The sequence below is a fragment of the Leptodactylus fuscus genome, chromosome 2, assembly GCF_031893055.1.
Source record: "Leptodactylus fuscus isolate aLepFus1 chromosome 2, aLepFus1.hap2, whole genome shotgun sequence".
NCBI lineage: Eukaryota > Metazoa > Chordata > Amphibia > Anura > Leptodactylidae > Leptodactylus > Leptodactylus fuscus.
In genome coordinates, this window is record NC_134266.1 from 23,710,724 (window position 1) to 23,729,519 (window position 18,796).

The 18,796-nt window shown below is 40.6% G+C and overlaps 1 protein-coding gene across 1 annotated transcript in view; it reads right to left on the minus strand.

Annotated features, from left to right (window-relative positions):
- Window positions 1-18,796, minus strand: part of RUNX1 (RUNX family transcription factor 1) — a 107,537-nt gene that overhangs the window by 70,001 nt on the left and 18,740 nt on the right. The window contains exons 2-3 of the mRNA XM_075263487.1: window positions 13,391-13,644; window positions 4,574-4,730 (exon numbers count right to left, since the gene is read on the minus strand). Of these exons, the coding sequence (XP_075119588.1) occupies window positions 4,574-4,730; window positions 13,391-13,644 (411 nt within the window). The remainder of the gene's footprint in view (window positions 1-4,573; window positions 4,731-13,390; window positions 13,645-18,796) is intronic.

Below are 18,796 nucleotides of genomic sequence, written 5' to 3' on the forward strand. Positions count from 1 at the left end.
CACATGTCTAAGGGCACGCCATTGCAAAAAAGAGAAGTTTGCACCTACAGACTGTCATGTAGACCCTACATTGTAGCAGACCCTATAACACGGATACAGATCTGCTGCAAACGGCAGAACTTTTTGTTTCTTACAGCAGAGCATTTTGGTGGTGCTCTGCTTCAGGCGTCAGTCATCCAACCCCAGCAGTCCCTTTGTAACAGCAGATCATTGTACGCTGCCTATTGTATCTCAGAAGATTATTTCCAACAGCAGAGCATTTCCCGTGGATTATGCTCTGCAGTATATGTCAGAACTCCAACAAGAGCAGCAGAGCATTTTTACATGGCTTGGCATACAACTCTAGCTCACTCTTTGAACCAGCGGAGCATTTTTCATGGATAATGCTCTGCTATATGTGGAACTCCAACCTCAGCCAAACCACACCCCAGAAGATAATTTCCAAAATTAGAGCATTTCATTGGATAATGCTCGGCAGGATATGGCTGAACTGCCACCATGATGAGCTTTTTCTAGCAGCAGAGCATTTTTGGCTGGGTAATGCTCTGCTGCATGTAGCAGAACTCCATCTAAGAAATAGCATGGTTCATGTTCTGCAGCACATGGCAGAATAGAGATCTTTTTCTAATGTAAGAGCATTTTGTATGGTTAATGCTCTGCTGAATATAGCAGAACTCCATCTACAATGAATTTTTTCTAGCGGCAGACCATTTTGCATACTTATTGCTCTGCTGCATATAGTAGGAACTCCCACAATGGCCTTTTTCTAACCACAGAGCTAATGCTCTGCTGCATGTAGCTTTATCTAGTGCAGAGCATTTTGCATAGGTAATGTTCTGTCACATATAACAGAACTCTGTACAGAATGCTCTGCTGTATATAGCAGAATTCCATCTATAATGAGCTTTTTCTAGCGGCAGAGTATTTTGTACGGCCAATGCTCTGCTGTATATAGCAGAACAGTGGGCTTTATCTAGTGCAGAGCATTTTGCAAAGGGAATGTTCTGTCGCATATAACAGAACTCTGTCTGTGGTGGCCTTTTTCTAGCGGCAGAGCATTTTGTATGGCTACTGCTCTGCTGTATATAGCAGAACTCTCCATCTACAATGAGCTTTTTCTAGCGGCAGAGCATTTTTTATGGCCAATGCTCTGCTGTATATAGCAGAACAGTGGGCTTTATCTAGTGCAGAGCATTTTGCAAAGGGAATGTTCTGTCGCATATAACAGAACTCTGTCTGTGGCGGCCTTCTTCTGGCGGCAGAGCATTTTGTATGGCTACTGCTCTGCTGTATATAGCAGAATTCCATCTACAATGAGCTTTTTCTACTGGCAGAGCACTTTGTATGGCCAATGCTCTGCTGTATATAGCAGAACTCCATCTACGAGCTTTTTCTAGCAGCAGAGCATTTTGTATGGCCAATGCTCTGCTGTATATAGCAGAACTCTCCATCTACAATGAGCTTTTTCCAGCGGCGTAGCATTTTGCATGCTTATTGCTCTGCTCCATATAGCAGAATGGCATCTACAATGGACTCTTTTTAGTGGCAGAGCATTTTCCAACTTCAGTGCCCTGCAGCCTATATCAGAACCCATTTACAGTTTGCTTTTTCTAGAAACAGAGCGTGTTTCATGTGTTTCCTATGCCAGAACAGCGAGCTTTTTCAAGCAGCAGAGCTTTTTGCATGGCTTACGCTCTGCAAGAGAATTCCCTGGAGGACAAACTACATAGACTGAGCTGTTATAGCGATCAGTCCCCGGAGAACTCCTAGAATTCTACCTGTAACGGAACATTCAGCATCGGATAGAATTATCCGTGTCAGAAGAAGCGGATGTTCTGCAGACAAAAATAAACGATAGAAGAACCACAAAAAGCAGCCTGAAGATCTGCTCCATCGCCTGCCTCAGCCCAAACCGTCAATGTATTTAGGAAGCAGCGGTTACCGTTCAGCAGGAAAACAAAATAGATAAATATCTGGCAAGGCTGCGTTGCGTAATCCCGGCCATTTGTTTTGCACCGAGCAATTCCTCTTTTGTTTAACAACGCGGTTGCATGTTTGGTGCGGTTAGGAAACACAGGAAGTCTTCAGCACAAGCTGAGTATGTGTGAAGGAGAAGGCGGAGGAGGGGCGGCGGGTTTGTTTCCGACCGTTGGGGTTCTGAACGTTTATAAAGGGGATCTCTAACTTTTCTATGAGGGAGGTCGGCACAACGGTCCACCTCAATAGACTACCGGCCCGCGGGCTTGTTATCTGTCACCCACAAGCTGCGGAGTGTTTCATGTGGTGTTACATATGGTCCGGGGGAATCTGAGGTCGGGATGGTCAAATAAACATTTCGGGTAGAATACGACTGGTGGGGATCCTGAGGACGCGACCAAGGAGGAAGTATATATGGTATACGCGCCTCTGACCGATCCAACTGGATACAAAGGATGGTGACGCTAGAGGAGCAAAAATATTGTTATCACCCAGCTTTCCCATGGGTGTGAATGGCTACTCTGAGAGGAAGTCTAAAGATTCGCCATTCTGGTCTCTTGTAAACCTCTACGCCAGCTGTATTATTGCCACCCAGCTTTCCCCGGGGTGTGAATGACTACTCAGAGAAAGCCTTAAGATTTGCCATTCTGGTCTCTTGTAAAGGTGGGTGACAAGCTCTAAGACAGCTTTATTATTGCCACCCAGCTTTCCCAGGTGTAGGATGGGTAACTTAGGCAGTGATTCAGAAGCCAAACCACATAAGGTGACGTTCGCACCTACGCTGGTATCTGTCAATCTGAATTTGGGGGCAAAAAAGTCAAAAACAGCGAATGAACGCCGAAGCGAATGCCGATGTGAACACACCCTAAGCACATTTGCTTTCTCGGTCTCTAGAAAACTGGGTGATGACTTTAATGATCGCTGAGACCAAGCTTATCGAGATGAGAAGATAACGTAAACATGGAGGACTGAGATGCTTACGCTAGCTTCGTCAGATTTTCGTAATTCGGGACTCAAACGCCGGAGAGGCGGACCGCTAAAACACACAGAGCCCAGCAGACCCTGTTAACTGTAATGGCGTCCTTCGGGTGTCTGTCATTTTGAAACTGAAAGTCCTCCGTGTCGATTTTTGGCGGACATTATGACAGTCTCCAACGGCGACTCGCACACAGATGTGAAGCCAGCCATGACAGTGAAAAAGGCCCACATGACGTCCGTTTTTTTTTAAACGCCATTATAAAGGTCTAGAGCTGTGTTCACACCCATGGTGAAAACCTGTCCTATATCTGGACATGTGAATACACCCATAGACTTTCATAGGTTTTAAGGCGCCCATGTGATGGCCTTTCACGGATGTCCCATGGCCATAAACCGAGTGATATGTCCCGTACCTTTGTCACGTCAAAAACAGCAGCATGTGAATAAGGTCTTAATTACATTAAAAAAAAAAATTCTTTTTTTTTTTTTTTTTTTTTAGCTATTTTTGTGCAGTGAATGATGTCGCTTTGGCGCTGCTTTTTTATACATGTCCCCCAGATCTGTCAGGCTAGACAGGCCGCACCACAAAGAAAACAAACATGTCAGCCCTGCGGTGTCTACATGTCAGTAGTGTGTACAGGGAGGAAACCACATGTGTTGTTAGAGTGTGGCCGTCAATCATGTTAGGGTTGTACAAACGCACTTCATACGCCTGTGATGTCACGGTCACGCTGTGTCTACACCCTGACAGGAGAGGTGCCAGGTGCATCCTGTGAGACACACACGTGACACCGCTAAGGTGACAAAATACAATACCCTATTACAGCTGTCAGTCAAGTTGACGGCCATGTTGTGTCCTGTGCGCTTTACCACGTTACCTGGTAGTGTGTATATACGCACCTGATAGGTCCTAAAATACCACAAATAGCTGCAACCGATCAACTGATCGATCTGTACCATGGCATATACAAAACATTACACATCCCACCGTGTAGGCTATTCCGCCGCTGTAGGATATGATTAACTACTTCACAGCTGGAATGTTTTACTTGATTGGGGTATGTGTCTGATCGAAGAACGCTGTTATTCCCCCCAAATGGGGCTCCCTAATTTTCCCTCTTCAATTATAGGGACCGACGGGTATACCTGGGTCAGTCCCATTGAAGTGATTGGAGTGGTGGTCACACATGCACACTACTACTCCAGGGACTCGGGGATACTTGTTCTTATGATCAATGGGTTCCCAGTGGTTGGACACTCAGTATTGCTGTGGAAAGGAGATAAGAGTTGTCATAAAACTCCTTTAACCCACCATGGGATGAAGTGACCAGTTGGGTATTAGGGCAATGTCAAAGGACCCATGGCCTAAGGGGCCCCACAAAGTAACGCAATACTGATCACTGAAGGTCCTAGAAGACAACAAATGACCATGGTGGGTGGTAAGGGGCCATCTTTAGTGGTCTCCAAGGGCTTCTTCTACAGGCTATAGACCTTTACTGTGCAGGTAAGTGACAATTACAGGAATTGTATGGAGGTCACAGAAACTGTCCACAGTTATATGTCTCGCGTAGCCTTCAATCACTAGTATTATACACCGGATTATTATATCACGTCCTACCTCTTCCCGATCTTCCGACAAATCTCAGGTCATTAAACCGAGCGACCTGGCTCTTCATTGCTGCTGTTGCATTGCGGAGTTCTGCAGAATAATTCTCATCATTGCCAGCCATGACAGTGACCAGTGTTCCATCTGGAACGTCCCCTAGCGCCACCACCTGGACACAGTAGAGTTACAGTATGTCAGATGTGACCATTCATATCATTATGTAAAGAAGGTTCTCATGAAATTTATCACAAATGTTCTAATACTTCTTAGACAGATAGGAGTTGATAGATAGATAGATAGATAGATAGATAGATAGATAGATGATAGATAGATAGATAGATAGGAGATAGACAGATAGATAGATAGATAGGAGATAGACGGATAGATAAATAGATAGATAGATAGATAGATAGATAGATAGATAGGAGATAGACGGATAGATAGATAGATAGATAGATAGATAGATGATAGATAGATAGGAGATAGACGGATAGATAGATAGATAGATAGATAGATAGATAGATAGATAGATAGATAGGAGATAGATGGATAGATAGATAGATAGATAGGAGATAGACGGATAGATAAATAGATAGATAGATAGGAGATAGACGGATAGATAGATAGATAGATAGATAGATAGATAGATAGGAAATAGACAGATAGATAGATAGATAGATAGATAGATAGATAGATAGATGTAACTTGGGCCGCATTGCAAAATCCTCCAATTATCACAGGTACGTTATATTGTTGGTATCTGCATATGGGATAGGTTAAACTTTTTTCACCCTTAAGGCTCCAAGGCCTGGGTACAACTGCTGCACCCCTTAGGGTATTTTCCAGCACAGCAAATTTACTTCAGGTCCCACTCAGGTTTATGGGTGTTGCAAAAATCCATATTTTCCTAGTTTATACAAATATTTATATAATTTGAATCATTTATACAACAATTTAAATAATTTATTTTACTAAATTAGATAGTTATGAGATAGATACATACCAGATAGATAGATACTAGATAGATAGATAGATAGATAGATAGATAGATAGATAGATAGATACATACCAGATAGATACTAGATAGATAGATAGATAGATAGATAGATAGATAGATAGATAGGAGATAGATAGATAGATAGATAGATAGATAGATAGATAGATAGATAGATAGGAGATAGATAGATAGATAGATAGATAGGAGATAGATAGATAGATAGATAGATAGATAGATAGATAGGAGATAGATAGATAGGAGATAGATAGATAGATAGATAGATAGATAGATAGATAGATAGGAGATAGATAGATAGATAGATAGATAGATAGATAGATGATAGATAGGAGATAGATAGATAGATAGATAGATAGATAGATAGGAGATAGATAGATAGATAGATAGATAGATAGATAGATAGGAGATAGATAGATAGATAGATAGATAGATAGATGATAGATAGGAGATAGATAGATAGATAGATAGATAGATAGATGATAGATAGATAGATAGATAGATAGATAGATAGATAGATAGATAGATAGGAGATGGATAGATAGGAGATAGATAGATAGATAGGAGATAGATAGATAGACAGATACTAGGTAGATAGATAGATAGATAGATAGATAGATAGATAGATAGATAGATAGATAGATAGATAGATAGATAGAATTTAATAATTTATTATATCACATAAAATATATTTCCATAGCTTAATGCATACAAGATATATATATAATTCATCAATATAAAGTTCCATTCTTGCGCCCTGACCTGATACACTAGAACTCTGTACATACTTTATGGAGAAGAATAAAATAGGTTGGAAAGAGCCTAAATAAACGGCAGTCTGCACTAAGACAAATTTCTAAGGTAATTACATATCACGTCTTTCAAAAACTGCAATAAAAAAAGATAAAAAGAATGAAAAATATTTTAAGGCTTTTTTCTTTTTTTTTCTTTTTTTTACTTATGAAATAAACTAAAAACACAAACACGGTAAGAGGAGACTAAACTGACAAGAAGCGACACGCAGGCCGCTGACAGAGGGGGGCTCTTTAAATGAGCGGCCTTAGAAGATTAGCTGTAAGCTACCTGTATACAATTACTGTAGTCTATGAAGCAACGGCCTGGGGAGACGGATAGGTGGAAGACATGTCATTAACTCATATATGGCTGTCTTTTCTATCTATCTATATCTATCACATAGATACATATGGATAGATAGATAGATAGATAGATAGATAGATAGATAGATAGATAGGAGATAGATAGATAGATAGATAGATAGATAGATAGATAGATAGATAGGAGATAGATAGATAGGAGATAGATAGATAGGAGATAGATAGATAGATAGATAGATAGATAGATAGATAGATAGATAGATGATAGATAGGAGATAGATAGGTAGATAGATAGATGATAGATAGATAGATAGATAGATAGATAGATAGGAGATGGATAGATAGATAGATAGATAGATAGATAGATAGGAGATAGATAGATAGATAGATAGATAGATAGGAGATAGATAGATAGATAGGAGATAGATAGATAGACAGATACTAGGTAGATAGATAGATAGATAGATAGATAGATAGATAGATAGATAGAATTTAATAATTTATTATATCACATAAGACTCGCACACAGATGTGAAGCCAGCCATGACAGTGAAAAAGGCCCACATGACGTCCGAGATAGATAGATAGATATGGATAGATAGATAGATAGATAGATAGGAGATAGATAGATAGATAGATAGATAGATAGATAGATGATAGATAGATAGATAGATAGATAGATAGATAGATAGATAGATAGGAGATAGATAGATAAATAGATAGATAGATAAGAGATAGATAGATATGGATAGATAGATAGATAGATAGATAGATAGATAGATAGATAGATAGATAGGAGATAGATAGATAGATAGATAGATAGGAGATAGATAGATAGATAGATAGATAGATAGGAGATAGATAGATAGATAGATAGATAGATAGATAGGAGATAGATAGATAGACATTAAATCACAGAACAATAGATAAATAGACATAAGATAGGTATATAGATATGAGATATAGAAAGAAATATATAGATGTGAGATAGAACAATAGATAGATTTATAGATAGATAGGAGATAGATAGAGCAATAGACAAATATAAGGGCAAAATGCTATGTGTACACCTTGCAACCTGATCCTGTACGTTACCAAGATAGACATAAAAATGGATAGATACGAGAAAGGTATAAAGCAATAGATGGATAATTTGTTGTATGTTTCATATCTAGATAGAAAGATAATAGGTAGAAAGATAGCTAGATAGACAGATAGATAGATAGATAGATAGATAGATAGATACCACAAGAGTCAGTAGAAAGCACACAAAGCCAAAATTGGCCAGTTAAACGTAATATTTCCCGCCAGTGTAATAGAGGATCCAGGAAGCTGAGGTCCATGGTGCTGTTTGATAAGCTTATCCACCACTTTCGCTGTATCTGCCTCTTACATGACGGTGCAGTGACTGGTGATTTTCTTTCCCTCCCTCTGCAGGGTCAGTCCTGCTATGTTGATAGCCTGGTGAAGAAACTGACCAGTGACCACATCGTTCCTTCCATATCACAGGTGGGCATGGGACAGCAGCCCTGCAAAGCGAGAGCCCCCCTCACAGCTCCCCATAGCTCAGCTTCCTGGACCCCTGGGAGCTTTATTAGTGTATATAGTATATACTGCACTGACAGGTGTGTAGAGTTCTCTTCCTTATGAATGTCATCTATTTATAATGTAAGATGGACGGATCTTTCTATACTGGTTTTTTTGTTCTTCTATTTTTGTTTTTTTCATTCTGTTCTGGCATGAGATCCTTTCTAGCCTAATGTCAGGCGGTAAGCTGTATTCAGAGCACTTCACCTTTACATGGTGGATGGTAAATAAAGGGAGCAGGTCTTGGGCGCCACAGCTTTTTTTTGTTCTTTTCTTTGCTTTTATTTACTGTTCAAGACAAAGCAAAGTTCTCCATGTAAAAGTTCATTAAAATGCTTCTTACAGCACGCAAGGCCGCAGGAAACATGCTGATGTGTCTTAAAAAACTGCTAAGTTGCAAGATCAGGGTACATGGTGTTGTCTTGGCTTTTTGCCTTGATGTTTGTCTGTCTGGTTCTATCTATCCATCTATATCTATCTATCTATCTATCTATCTATCTATCTATCTATCTATCTATCTATCTATCTCCTATCTATCTATCTATCTATCTATCTATCTATCTATCTATCTATCTATCTCCTATCTATCTATCTATCTCCTATCTATCTATCTATCTATCTATCTATCTATCTATCTATCTCCTATCTATCTATCTATCTATCTATCTCATATCTATCTATCTATCTATCTATCTATCTACATATCTATCTAGCTCTCCATCTATCTATTCATATATTTATCTATGATATTTGTCATTTCACAATGTCTTATCTGTGAGTTTGCTAACTTTAAATAGTTATCATGGCGGAAAAAGTAAGAAGATAGTGCTAACTCTTATCTATCTATCTATCTATCTATCTATCTATCTATTTTATAAATCTACATTATATACAGTAAGACCACCGTTCTGATAAAATAGAACTATACAGAGCAATTTTACTATAACAGGCTTTTAGTTCCTCCATATACTAGACATACTGGCTGTCTTCTTTAAGAAGACCACCACTCCAGGTCACTATTTGTCAATTCAATTTTTGGCGATCGTCACAAAGAACTATCTATCTATCTATCTATCTATCTATCTATCTATCTATCTGGTTTAGTGTTATCCTCAGGGCTTAGAAAATCAAGTAGTTCATTATCTACCTATCTATTTATCTATCCACCCATCCAATCAATCCATATATTTAATTCTTGTTTATCTAACCATCTATCATCCACCCACTCCTTATCTATCTATCTATCTATCTCTCTCATATCTATCTATCTATCTATCTATCTATCTATCTATCTATCTATCCATCCATCTCATATCTATCTATCCAGCTATCCACCCACCAACCCTTATCTTTCTTTCTCATTTATCTAACCATCCAGCATCCATCCACCCCTTCTATCTATCTATCTATCTATCTATCTATCTATCTATCTATCTATCTATCTATCTCCTATCTATCTATCTATCTATCTATCTATCTATCTATCTATCTATCATCTCTATCCACCCATCCATCCATTCATCACATGAATAAGGAATAAAATGCACATATAACAGTTTTTGTACTTTGTACATTTTTCTCTTACTTTACTTCTATCATAGAACCTTCTACACCTTTTTACTACATCAGTGTTACATAATGAAATAACACTATATATATATATATATATATATATATATATATATATATATAATACTATATACTGACCATACAACATATCACTGCTCTGTGTAGTGCCAATTCTATAGTTCATAACATCTAGTCATTTAACCTGTGACCAAGCAATGAACAACCACAACCGGAGGAACCTAAGCTGGATAGAACATTCCGTGAATGATATTATAGTTCTTCTTAGACATTCACAAACACTCATTTATATAGAGAGAATTCTTATCCATTATCAACTTTTCTCCATCTGATATATTTTTTCTTTTATAAATGGTAAGAATAATCTAATGATAGTAACAATAATAATAATATTGTAATATAATATAATACTATATAATATATTTTTGAATTTTTTTTAGAATTCAATGTTATAACAATTAATACAGTTTTGTAAATAATTAGCAAACACTTTCAAATAACTTTGAAAATGGAAAAGTCATATAAAAGAACTGAAATAAACGCGTATTGTATAAATTTATAGTCGGGACGTAGTCTACACCCTTACTATAAAAACATGTCTAATGAAAAAAAAAGAAATGAAAAAAAATGATAGTTAAAAATTGTAAAAAAAAAAAAAAACTTAGACAAAATAAAAATCTAACATTAAATGTAAAAAAAAAATCTTGTTTTCTGCCTTACATTGTGTAATGTGAAAACGCAAAATGGATATCCCGTAGTGTAAAAAAAAAATGTCTACGCTTCTGTTCTATCAAGTGAAGTGCAGCGTGTCACACAACGTAATTATCGTACTGGCAAAGCGATCCAACGCTTCTATTTTAATTGAGTATAGATAAATTATAAAGCAGAATTATAAAAAAATTACAAAAAAAATTGGTAAAAAAAGAAAATAATTCATATAAAGAAAATAAAATGGATTTTATCTATCTATCTATCTATCTATCTATCTATCTATCTATCTATCTATCTATCTATCTGTCTATCTATCTATTCTTGGTATAGATAGATAGATAGATAGATAGATAGATAGATAGATAGATAGATAAATAGAATATAAAAAAATATTACAGAGCCAGTTTTATTATTTTATCTATGAACAGAAAAGGTAGATAGAGACACTGTGAATAACAAAACAATTATGAGACCTGTTTTATTATTTTATCTACCGACAGATAGAGGTAGATAGATAGATAGATAGATAGATAGATAAAATAAAACTATTACGTGACCTGTTTTATTATTTTATGTACCGAGAGATAGACTTAGATAGATAGATAGATAGATAGATAGATAGATAGATAGATAGATAGGAGATAGATAGATAGGAGATAGATAGATGGATAGATAGGAGATAGATAGATAGAAGGATAGACAGATAGATAGATAGATAGATAGGAGATAGATAGATATGAGATAGACAGATAGATAGAAAGATAGATAATAGATAGAAAGATAGATAATAGATAGATAGATAGATAGATAGATAGATAGATAGATAGATAGATAGATAGATAGATAGATAGATAGAATCAACTATTACGTGACCTGTTTTATTATTTTATCTATAGATAAGTAAATTACTAGATAAAAGAGTCCATGATATAACAACTTCCACTATTTTTGCTTCTATTTATTTTTACGTTCCACTATATTGGACAACTTCTAGTACGCGGGTCCAGGTTCCACACACTTGGCCAGACACATTGCAGGACAGTGAGTCAGATCATGTGAGTAAATCTTTTACATTTCTTCCTGGAAACATCAAACGGTCCAGACATGAGTAGGGGAGCAGATCGGTGTTTGGGAGGGGGTTAGGGGGGTGACCATGGGAAGAGTATAATACTACTTGTATAAGGGTCTAGGAGAATCACCCCTTTGGTATCTGTGCCAGCTGAGATGAGATATGGCGGTGGGCACAGGTGGAAAGCAGTGAGGTGGGCACTGGGACTTTATAATGTAGCAGAGCTGATTTTGTCATTTGTACTATGATATAATATAACATGATACAGATTGAACTTTGGTGTCCCCAGAACAACTACATAAAAAAAGTTGAATTTCTTCCTCTGGTCCTCTACCTTACACTTTAGCAGGTATCACTGGGGGGGCGCCAGGTGTCTTTATTGGGGTAGAAGGGGAGTCTTATATCAGGGATCATGGTAATTGGAAGATAAGCTACTGTTTCCTAAGGAGCAAACATAAATGTCTCATGAAAATGAGTAATATGAAGACAGATAACAAGGAACATCTGTCCGGCCAGAGTCAGCAGCTCCAAAATCTGCTTAGTGCCAAATTTACAAGATAAGTGTTGTATCCTCCAAGTCTTATCAATGCAGAACACATGAAGTAACTCAATTACCGCAAATCCTGAGTGGTGGGGTTAGGACATGGGTCACCTTATAGCCTAGGAGGGGTAAGGGTGAGTAGATGGACGTCTAATGGAAGACTGCAATGAAGGCTGACATTTTTTAAATAGATAGATAGATAGATAGGAGATAGATTATGGATAGATAGATAGATAGATAGATAGATCCACAGATAAATAGAAGTAAAACAAATAGTTAATTAAACAGATAGATAGTAGAACAGATATCATGTAAATTGATCTACAGAAATAAAATAGAAAGTTCTATAGAAATTATATATATATATATAGATATATATATAGATATATACATAAATAGAGAGAGGATTAATAGATATTTAGATAAAAAGAAAAAAAGTCCAACGTATCCCAGGTACTATGACAAAATTGGGGTCTATCTCCAGGGGACAGCTCATAAACCCTTCGATACTAATGAAAAAATTGGGTGTTCATTTTCCTACTGGATACTTAGAAAGATAGATAGATAGATAGATAGATAGATAGATAGATAGATAGATAGATAGATAGATAGATAGATCAATAGAGATATTTAGATATAGACACAAATAAAAGGAAAGTAAATAGTTAATTAATCAGATAGTTATACAGATCAATAGATAACAGAATAGATATGAGGTACACAGAAATAAAATGGATAGTTCTATGGAAATTTCTATACATAACAGAGATATATGAGATAGATAGATAGATAGATAGATAGATAGATAGATAGATAGATAGATATGTGACAGATAGATAGATATGGGATAGATGATAGATAGATAGATAGATAGATAGATAGATAGATAGATAGATAGATAGATAGATAGATATGTGACAGATAGATAGATAGATAGATAGATATGGGATAGACAGATAGATAGATAGATAGATAGATAGATATGTGATAGATAGATAGATAGATAGATAGATAGATAGATAGATAAATGGTTCATCAACCTGCATGTAGGAAGTAGATAGTTCTACAGATATGAGACAAATACAAAGACAGGTAAGATATATTCATTTTAAAGACTTATCTATCCAAAGAAAGTTCTATAGCTATGCAAATCAATAGATACATCCATAGACAGGACGGTGTATACACTATATCTATGGGGTCCTACCTTGAAGGCGATGGGCAGAGTCTTGTTGCACCTCCAGTGTGTGGGCAGCACCGAGCACAGAAAGTTGGGACTGTCTGTACGGACCAGCTCTCCAGGGTGATCGGACAGGACTTCCACCATGTTCCGGTCTGCGCTTCTCAGTTTGCCCACCAGGGCGGCGCTGCCATCCGGTGCACTCAGGGGTAAGGTCTCAGTCATCTTCCCCTGGCTGAGGGTGGTGGAGGGCGGCGTGAAGCGGCGGCTGGTGCTGGTATCTACGGGGATACGCATCACAACAAGCCGTGTGAATAAAGCTTAATGTCTTACAAGGGGTGAGAAGAACAGAACACCCCAAAATAATCACCCCACCAGGTCCTGCCACCAGCACAGTCTTAGGATGCCTACAGCTGGATGCCAGCTTCAGTCTACCCCTATCAGTCACCACCAAGTCTAGACACAAGTAGCCTGGCCAGGAGCTACCATCTCAGGACTAGCTGCCAGGTCATCCTTCCAAAGTCCCAGGAGATCGATGGCTAGGATGACCACTTGATCTATGCCAACCTTGCCAAGGGTCAAAAACAAGAGCAAGCACCCACAAAATCCATGCACAGGGGTGACTGTCAGTAGTAGTCACAGTCCTGTCCTTCCATTCTGGACACAAAGCTGAGAAGGTATCTCAGGTGGCTTCCACAGATGATGTTGAGCTCCTTCTCCTTCTTGCGGCTGTGGTATGGGTTTGTGGGCAGCCTCTTGTGGCTTGTTCTGTGGTTTTCTGGGCACACACCAGCAGACAATGAGGACAGCTCTGCCGGTGGTGACTCAGTTAACTCTTCAGGATGTTTTTGCTGGAAGTTCTCTCAATGCAAGTTGTTACAAGTTGTTGCACTGAGATCTGTGGCTGGAAGTTCTTCAGGCTGAGACTTTCCTCCAGTCTGAGGAGAAGGAGGTGAAGAAGGAGGAGGAGGAGGAGGAGGAGGACTGAGCTCCCTGCACTGCACCCACCGCCTCTATGAATGAGACATCCTGGAAATGAATTTGCTTTTACAGTAACAAGTCCAGAGGAATGTCATTCCCCCAGGCTCATTTACATAGTGGGTGCGTCTTAGCCAATGGCAGAGCAGACAGGGGGCGTGGCCTGGCTCCTGGGGAAGCTGCCGCTGCTGGCAAGGGGCTGTGCGGCTACTGTTAGGGAGAGACATGGCCGGGAGAGGGTGTCCGGTCATACAGGGTGTCAGGGCCAGGCAGGGGAGGGTGTCAGGCCGGTCAGAGGAGGGTGTCAGGGCTGGTCAGGGAAGGGTGTCAGGTCGGTTAGTGGAGGGTGTCAGGTCGGTCAGGGGAGAGCGTAAGGTCGGTCAGACAGGGGAGGGTGTCAGGCCGGTCAGAGGAGGGTGTCAGGGCTGGTCAGGGAAGGGTGTCAGGTCGGTTAGTGGAGGGTGTCAGGTCGGTCAGGGGAGAGCGTCAGGTCGGTCAGACAGGGGAGGGTGTCAGGTCGGTTAGTGGAGGGTGTCAGGTCGGTTAGTGGAGGGTGTCAGACTAGTCAGGGCAGGGTGTCAGACACTCTCACTACTAGCTGCCTAATTCTTAGGATCTGGCTAGCTGGAGTTATAGTACCTGCTGGGATCTGTAGTCCCACAGCATATTGCTGCAGGTTAGCCAGGGATTACTGCCTACCAATGTGTTTGCATTCCCTTCTCTGCTGGCATTTGTAGTTGAGATGGATAGCTAAGTGTCCAGCTGTGGAACTACATGTTTATCAGAACAACCTGCATGGAAGTGATCACAACTCATTGATAAGTGATAGACTCACTGAGGAACTACAAGTACCAGAACTCTCTGCAGCTCAGCTATCATGGATGAGACCACAAGTCATTTATCGGCTATACATTTGCTGGGGAACTACAAGTAACAGAAAGCCCTGCAGCCCGACTAGCACGGAAGGGAACTATAAGTGTCAGAAATCACTGCCATGGAAGGCTCTGCATTTGTTTTGCAACTACAAGTATCAGCATGTGCTAAAGACTCGTCTATTATTTGGGGTTCATAAAGACTCCCTGTATATAGTGCACCGTTACCCTGCTAGGTAGTCTCTGGGGCATGCTGACATTTGTTGTTCCAGTTCAGGTTTGCTGCCTACCTATGGTCTTCGGACCCCTACTCACTATACTTGTAGGGCATGCTGGTACTTATAGTTTCACAGCAAATTCATCTGTTCAAATAAGTGGGATGAGATTCAATCTACACTGAATATCCTCCAGCATGAAAGGGGTTAAACTGGCCACAAAATTTTTTATTATAGTCAGCGGTAATATCTGATTAATCTGCTAGGGGGCAGCAAGGATCTCTAATGCATGAAATGTAATCAGCTCATCTGTTCCCCACTGTGATAAGCGGTGCCAAACGTGTATTGCAGCCACTTATCTGCCACTCCATAGTAACATAAGCTGAGCATGTTTCTCAATGTCTGATGAGGGATGTGGCCTCACTATGGGCGCAATGTGACTGCAGTCTGCAACCAATGGATGACAGGGTGACAATAGCTTTACTATGGACACAATGTCACTTAGGACCAAAGGGGCAGAGGAAACTTTTGTGGTATGTTATACATGTCCTAAGGATGGAATCACATACGAGAGATGTGGCAATAGTGACTGCCACAAAATCACTGTACTGGGATATCTTACTCATGTCAGGGATGTCAGTGCACACACAGCAGCAGGACTTGTTACAAGAGATTATACAAAATCCAACCTCTATATGACAGCTGTATATGGGAGTGTCACCAGAGCCCAGCCCTGCAGATAGATGTGTTAGTGTCACCAGGCCCCCAGCATATCACCCCAGCCCTGCAGATAGATAGGTTAGTGTCTCCAGAGCCAGCATATCACCCCAGCCCTGCAGATAGATAGGTTAGTGTCACCAGAACCAGCATATCACCCCAGCCCTGCAGATAGATAGGTTAGTGTCACCAGAACCAGCATATCCCCCCATCCCTACAGATAGATAGGTTAGTGTCACCAGAACCAGCATATCACCCCAGTCCTGCAGATAGATAGGTTAGTGTCACCAGGACCAGCATATCACCCCAGTCCTGCAGATAGATAGGTTACTGTCACCAGAACCAGCATATCACCCCAGCCCTGCAGATAGATAGGTTACTGTCACCAGGACCAGCATATCACCCCAGTCCTGCAGATAGATAGGTTACTGTCACCAGAACCAGCACATCACCCCAGTCCTGCAGATAGATAGGTTAGTGTCACCAGAACCAGCACATCACCCCAGTCCTGCAGATAGATAGGTTACTGTCACCAGAACCAGCATATCACCCCAGTCCTGCAGATAGATAGGTTACTGTCACCAGAACCAGCATATCACCCCAGCCCTGCAGATAGATAGGTTACTGTCACCCGAACTAGCATATCATCCCAGCCCTGCAGATAGATAGGTTACTGTCACCCGAACTAGCATATCCCCCCATCCCTACAGATAGATAGGTTAGTGTCACCAGAACCAGCATATCACCCCAGCCCTGCAGATAGATAGGTTACTGTCACCAGGACCAGCATATCACCCCAGTCCTGCAGATAGATAGGTTACTGTCACCAGAACCAGCATATCACCCCAGTCCTGCAGATAGATAGGTTACTGTCACCAGAACCAGCATATCACCCCAGTCCTGCAGATAGATAGGTTAGTGTCACCAGAACCAGCACATCACCCCAGTCCTGCAGATAGATAGGTTAGTGTCACCAGAACCAGCACATCACCCCAGTCCTGCAGATAGATAGGTTACTGTCACCAGAACCAGCATATCACCCCAGTCCTGCAGATAGATAGGTTACTGTCACCAGAACCAGCATATCACCCCAGTCCTGCAGATAGATAGGTTAGTGTCTCCAGAGCCAGCATATCATCCCAGCCCTGCAGATAGATAGGTTACTGTCACCCGAACTAGCATATCCCCCATCCCTACAGATAGATAGGTTAGTGTCACCAGAACCAGCATATCACCCCAGTCCTACAGATAGATAGGTTAGTGTCACCAGAACCAGCATATCACCCCAGCCCTGCAGATAGATAGGTTAGTGTCACCAGAACCAGCATATCCCCCCATCCCTACAGATAGATAGGTTAGTGTCACCAGAACCAGCATATCACCCCAGCCCTGCAGATAGATAGGTTAGTGTCACCAGAACCAGCATATCCCCCCAGCCCTGCAGATAGATAGGTTAGTGTCACCAGAACCAGCATATCACCCCAGCCCTGCAGATAGATAGGTTACTGTCACCAGAACCAGCATATCACCCCAGCCCTGCAGATAGATAGGTTACTGTCACCAGACCCAGCATATCCCCCCAGCCCTGCAGATAGATAGGTTACTGTCACCAGAACCAGCATATCACCCCATCCCTGCAGATAGATAGGTTAGTGTCACCAGAACCAGCATATCCCCCCATCCCTACAGATAGATAGGTTAGTGTCACCAGAACCAGCATATCAAACCAACCCAGTAGATACATAGATACTACTTCCATTGACGAAATTTGTCAATGTGCAAATGAGCTTTTTTTGAGCAATGTGCTTGTTGCCATTGCTCCAACGGACGCAGTGATTCACAAAGGCAAAGCACCATTTGGTATGGGTGACCCTAACCGATCTGCAGGGCTGGGGAGATATGCAGGGTCTGGTGACACTAACCTATCTATCTGCAGGGCTGGGGTGATATGCTGGGTCCTAGTGACACTCCCTCCTTTAACGCCCCATGCACCTCTATGGCTGCCCCCATTACCACTGTGTATAATATGGCCGTGTACATGGGATTAAAGCATTCTAAAGTTTTTATCTCAAGTCTTGTGCCGGAAATCTCTCTATGGAGAAGCTCTTGTATTTTCAGATTCTTTTCTTTATTTTCTCCTCGGGATTGTGCAATCCTTCCCTTTTCTCATAGAAAAAGGAAGTTCTGGACCCTCGCTGTCCCAGGGGCTTGAATTGGCAGCCCCACCCCCATTAAGTAGTAAAAAAGGAATGAAAAAAACAAAAACTACTATATAAAATGCAGCATAACAAACATCCTGCCCTTACTTCTCTGCTCTTTTTGCGTATACTTAGCTTGTCCATATTGTATATATGGCTTTAGAGTAAGTTCACACTGGGTTTTTTGGATCGGAATCTGAGGCGGAGGCTGCCTCAGGTTCCGATCCAAAAGCTGAGTCGCCACGAGTGAAAGCCGATGCACTGCACCGTCATCCAGCCACGCACTCCGCTCCGGATTAGGCCCAATGAATGGGACTAGTCCGGAGGAGGGTGCGTCTTCAGGCCGAATTGCGAGACGAAGCGGCCTGAAGAATGAACACCTCACTTCTTTTTCCGGCAGCCGGCACAAGCAGAAATCTGACATAAATGATGGAAATCCACGCCAGCTATGAG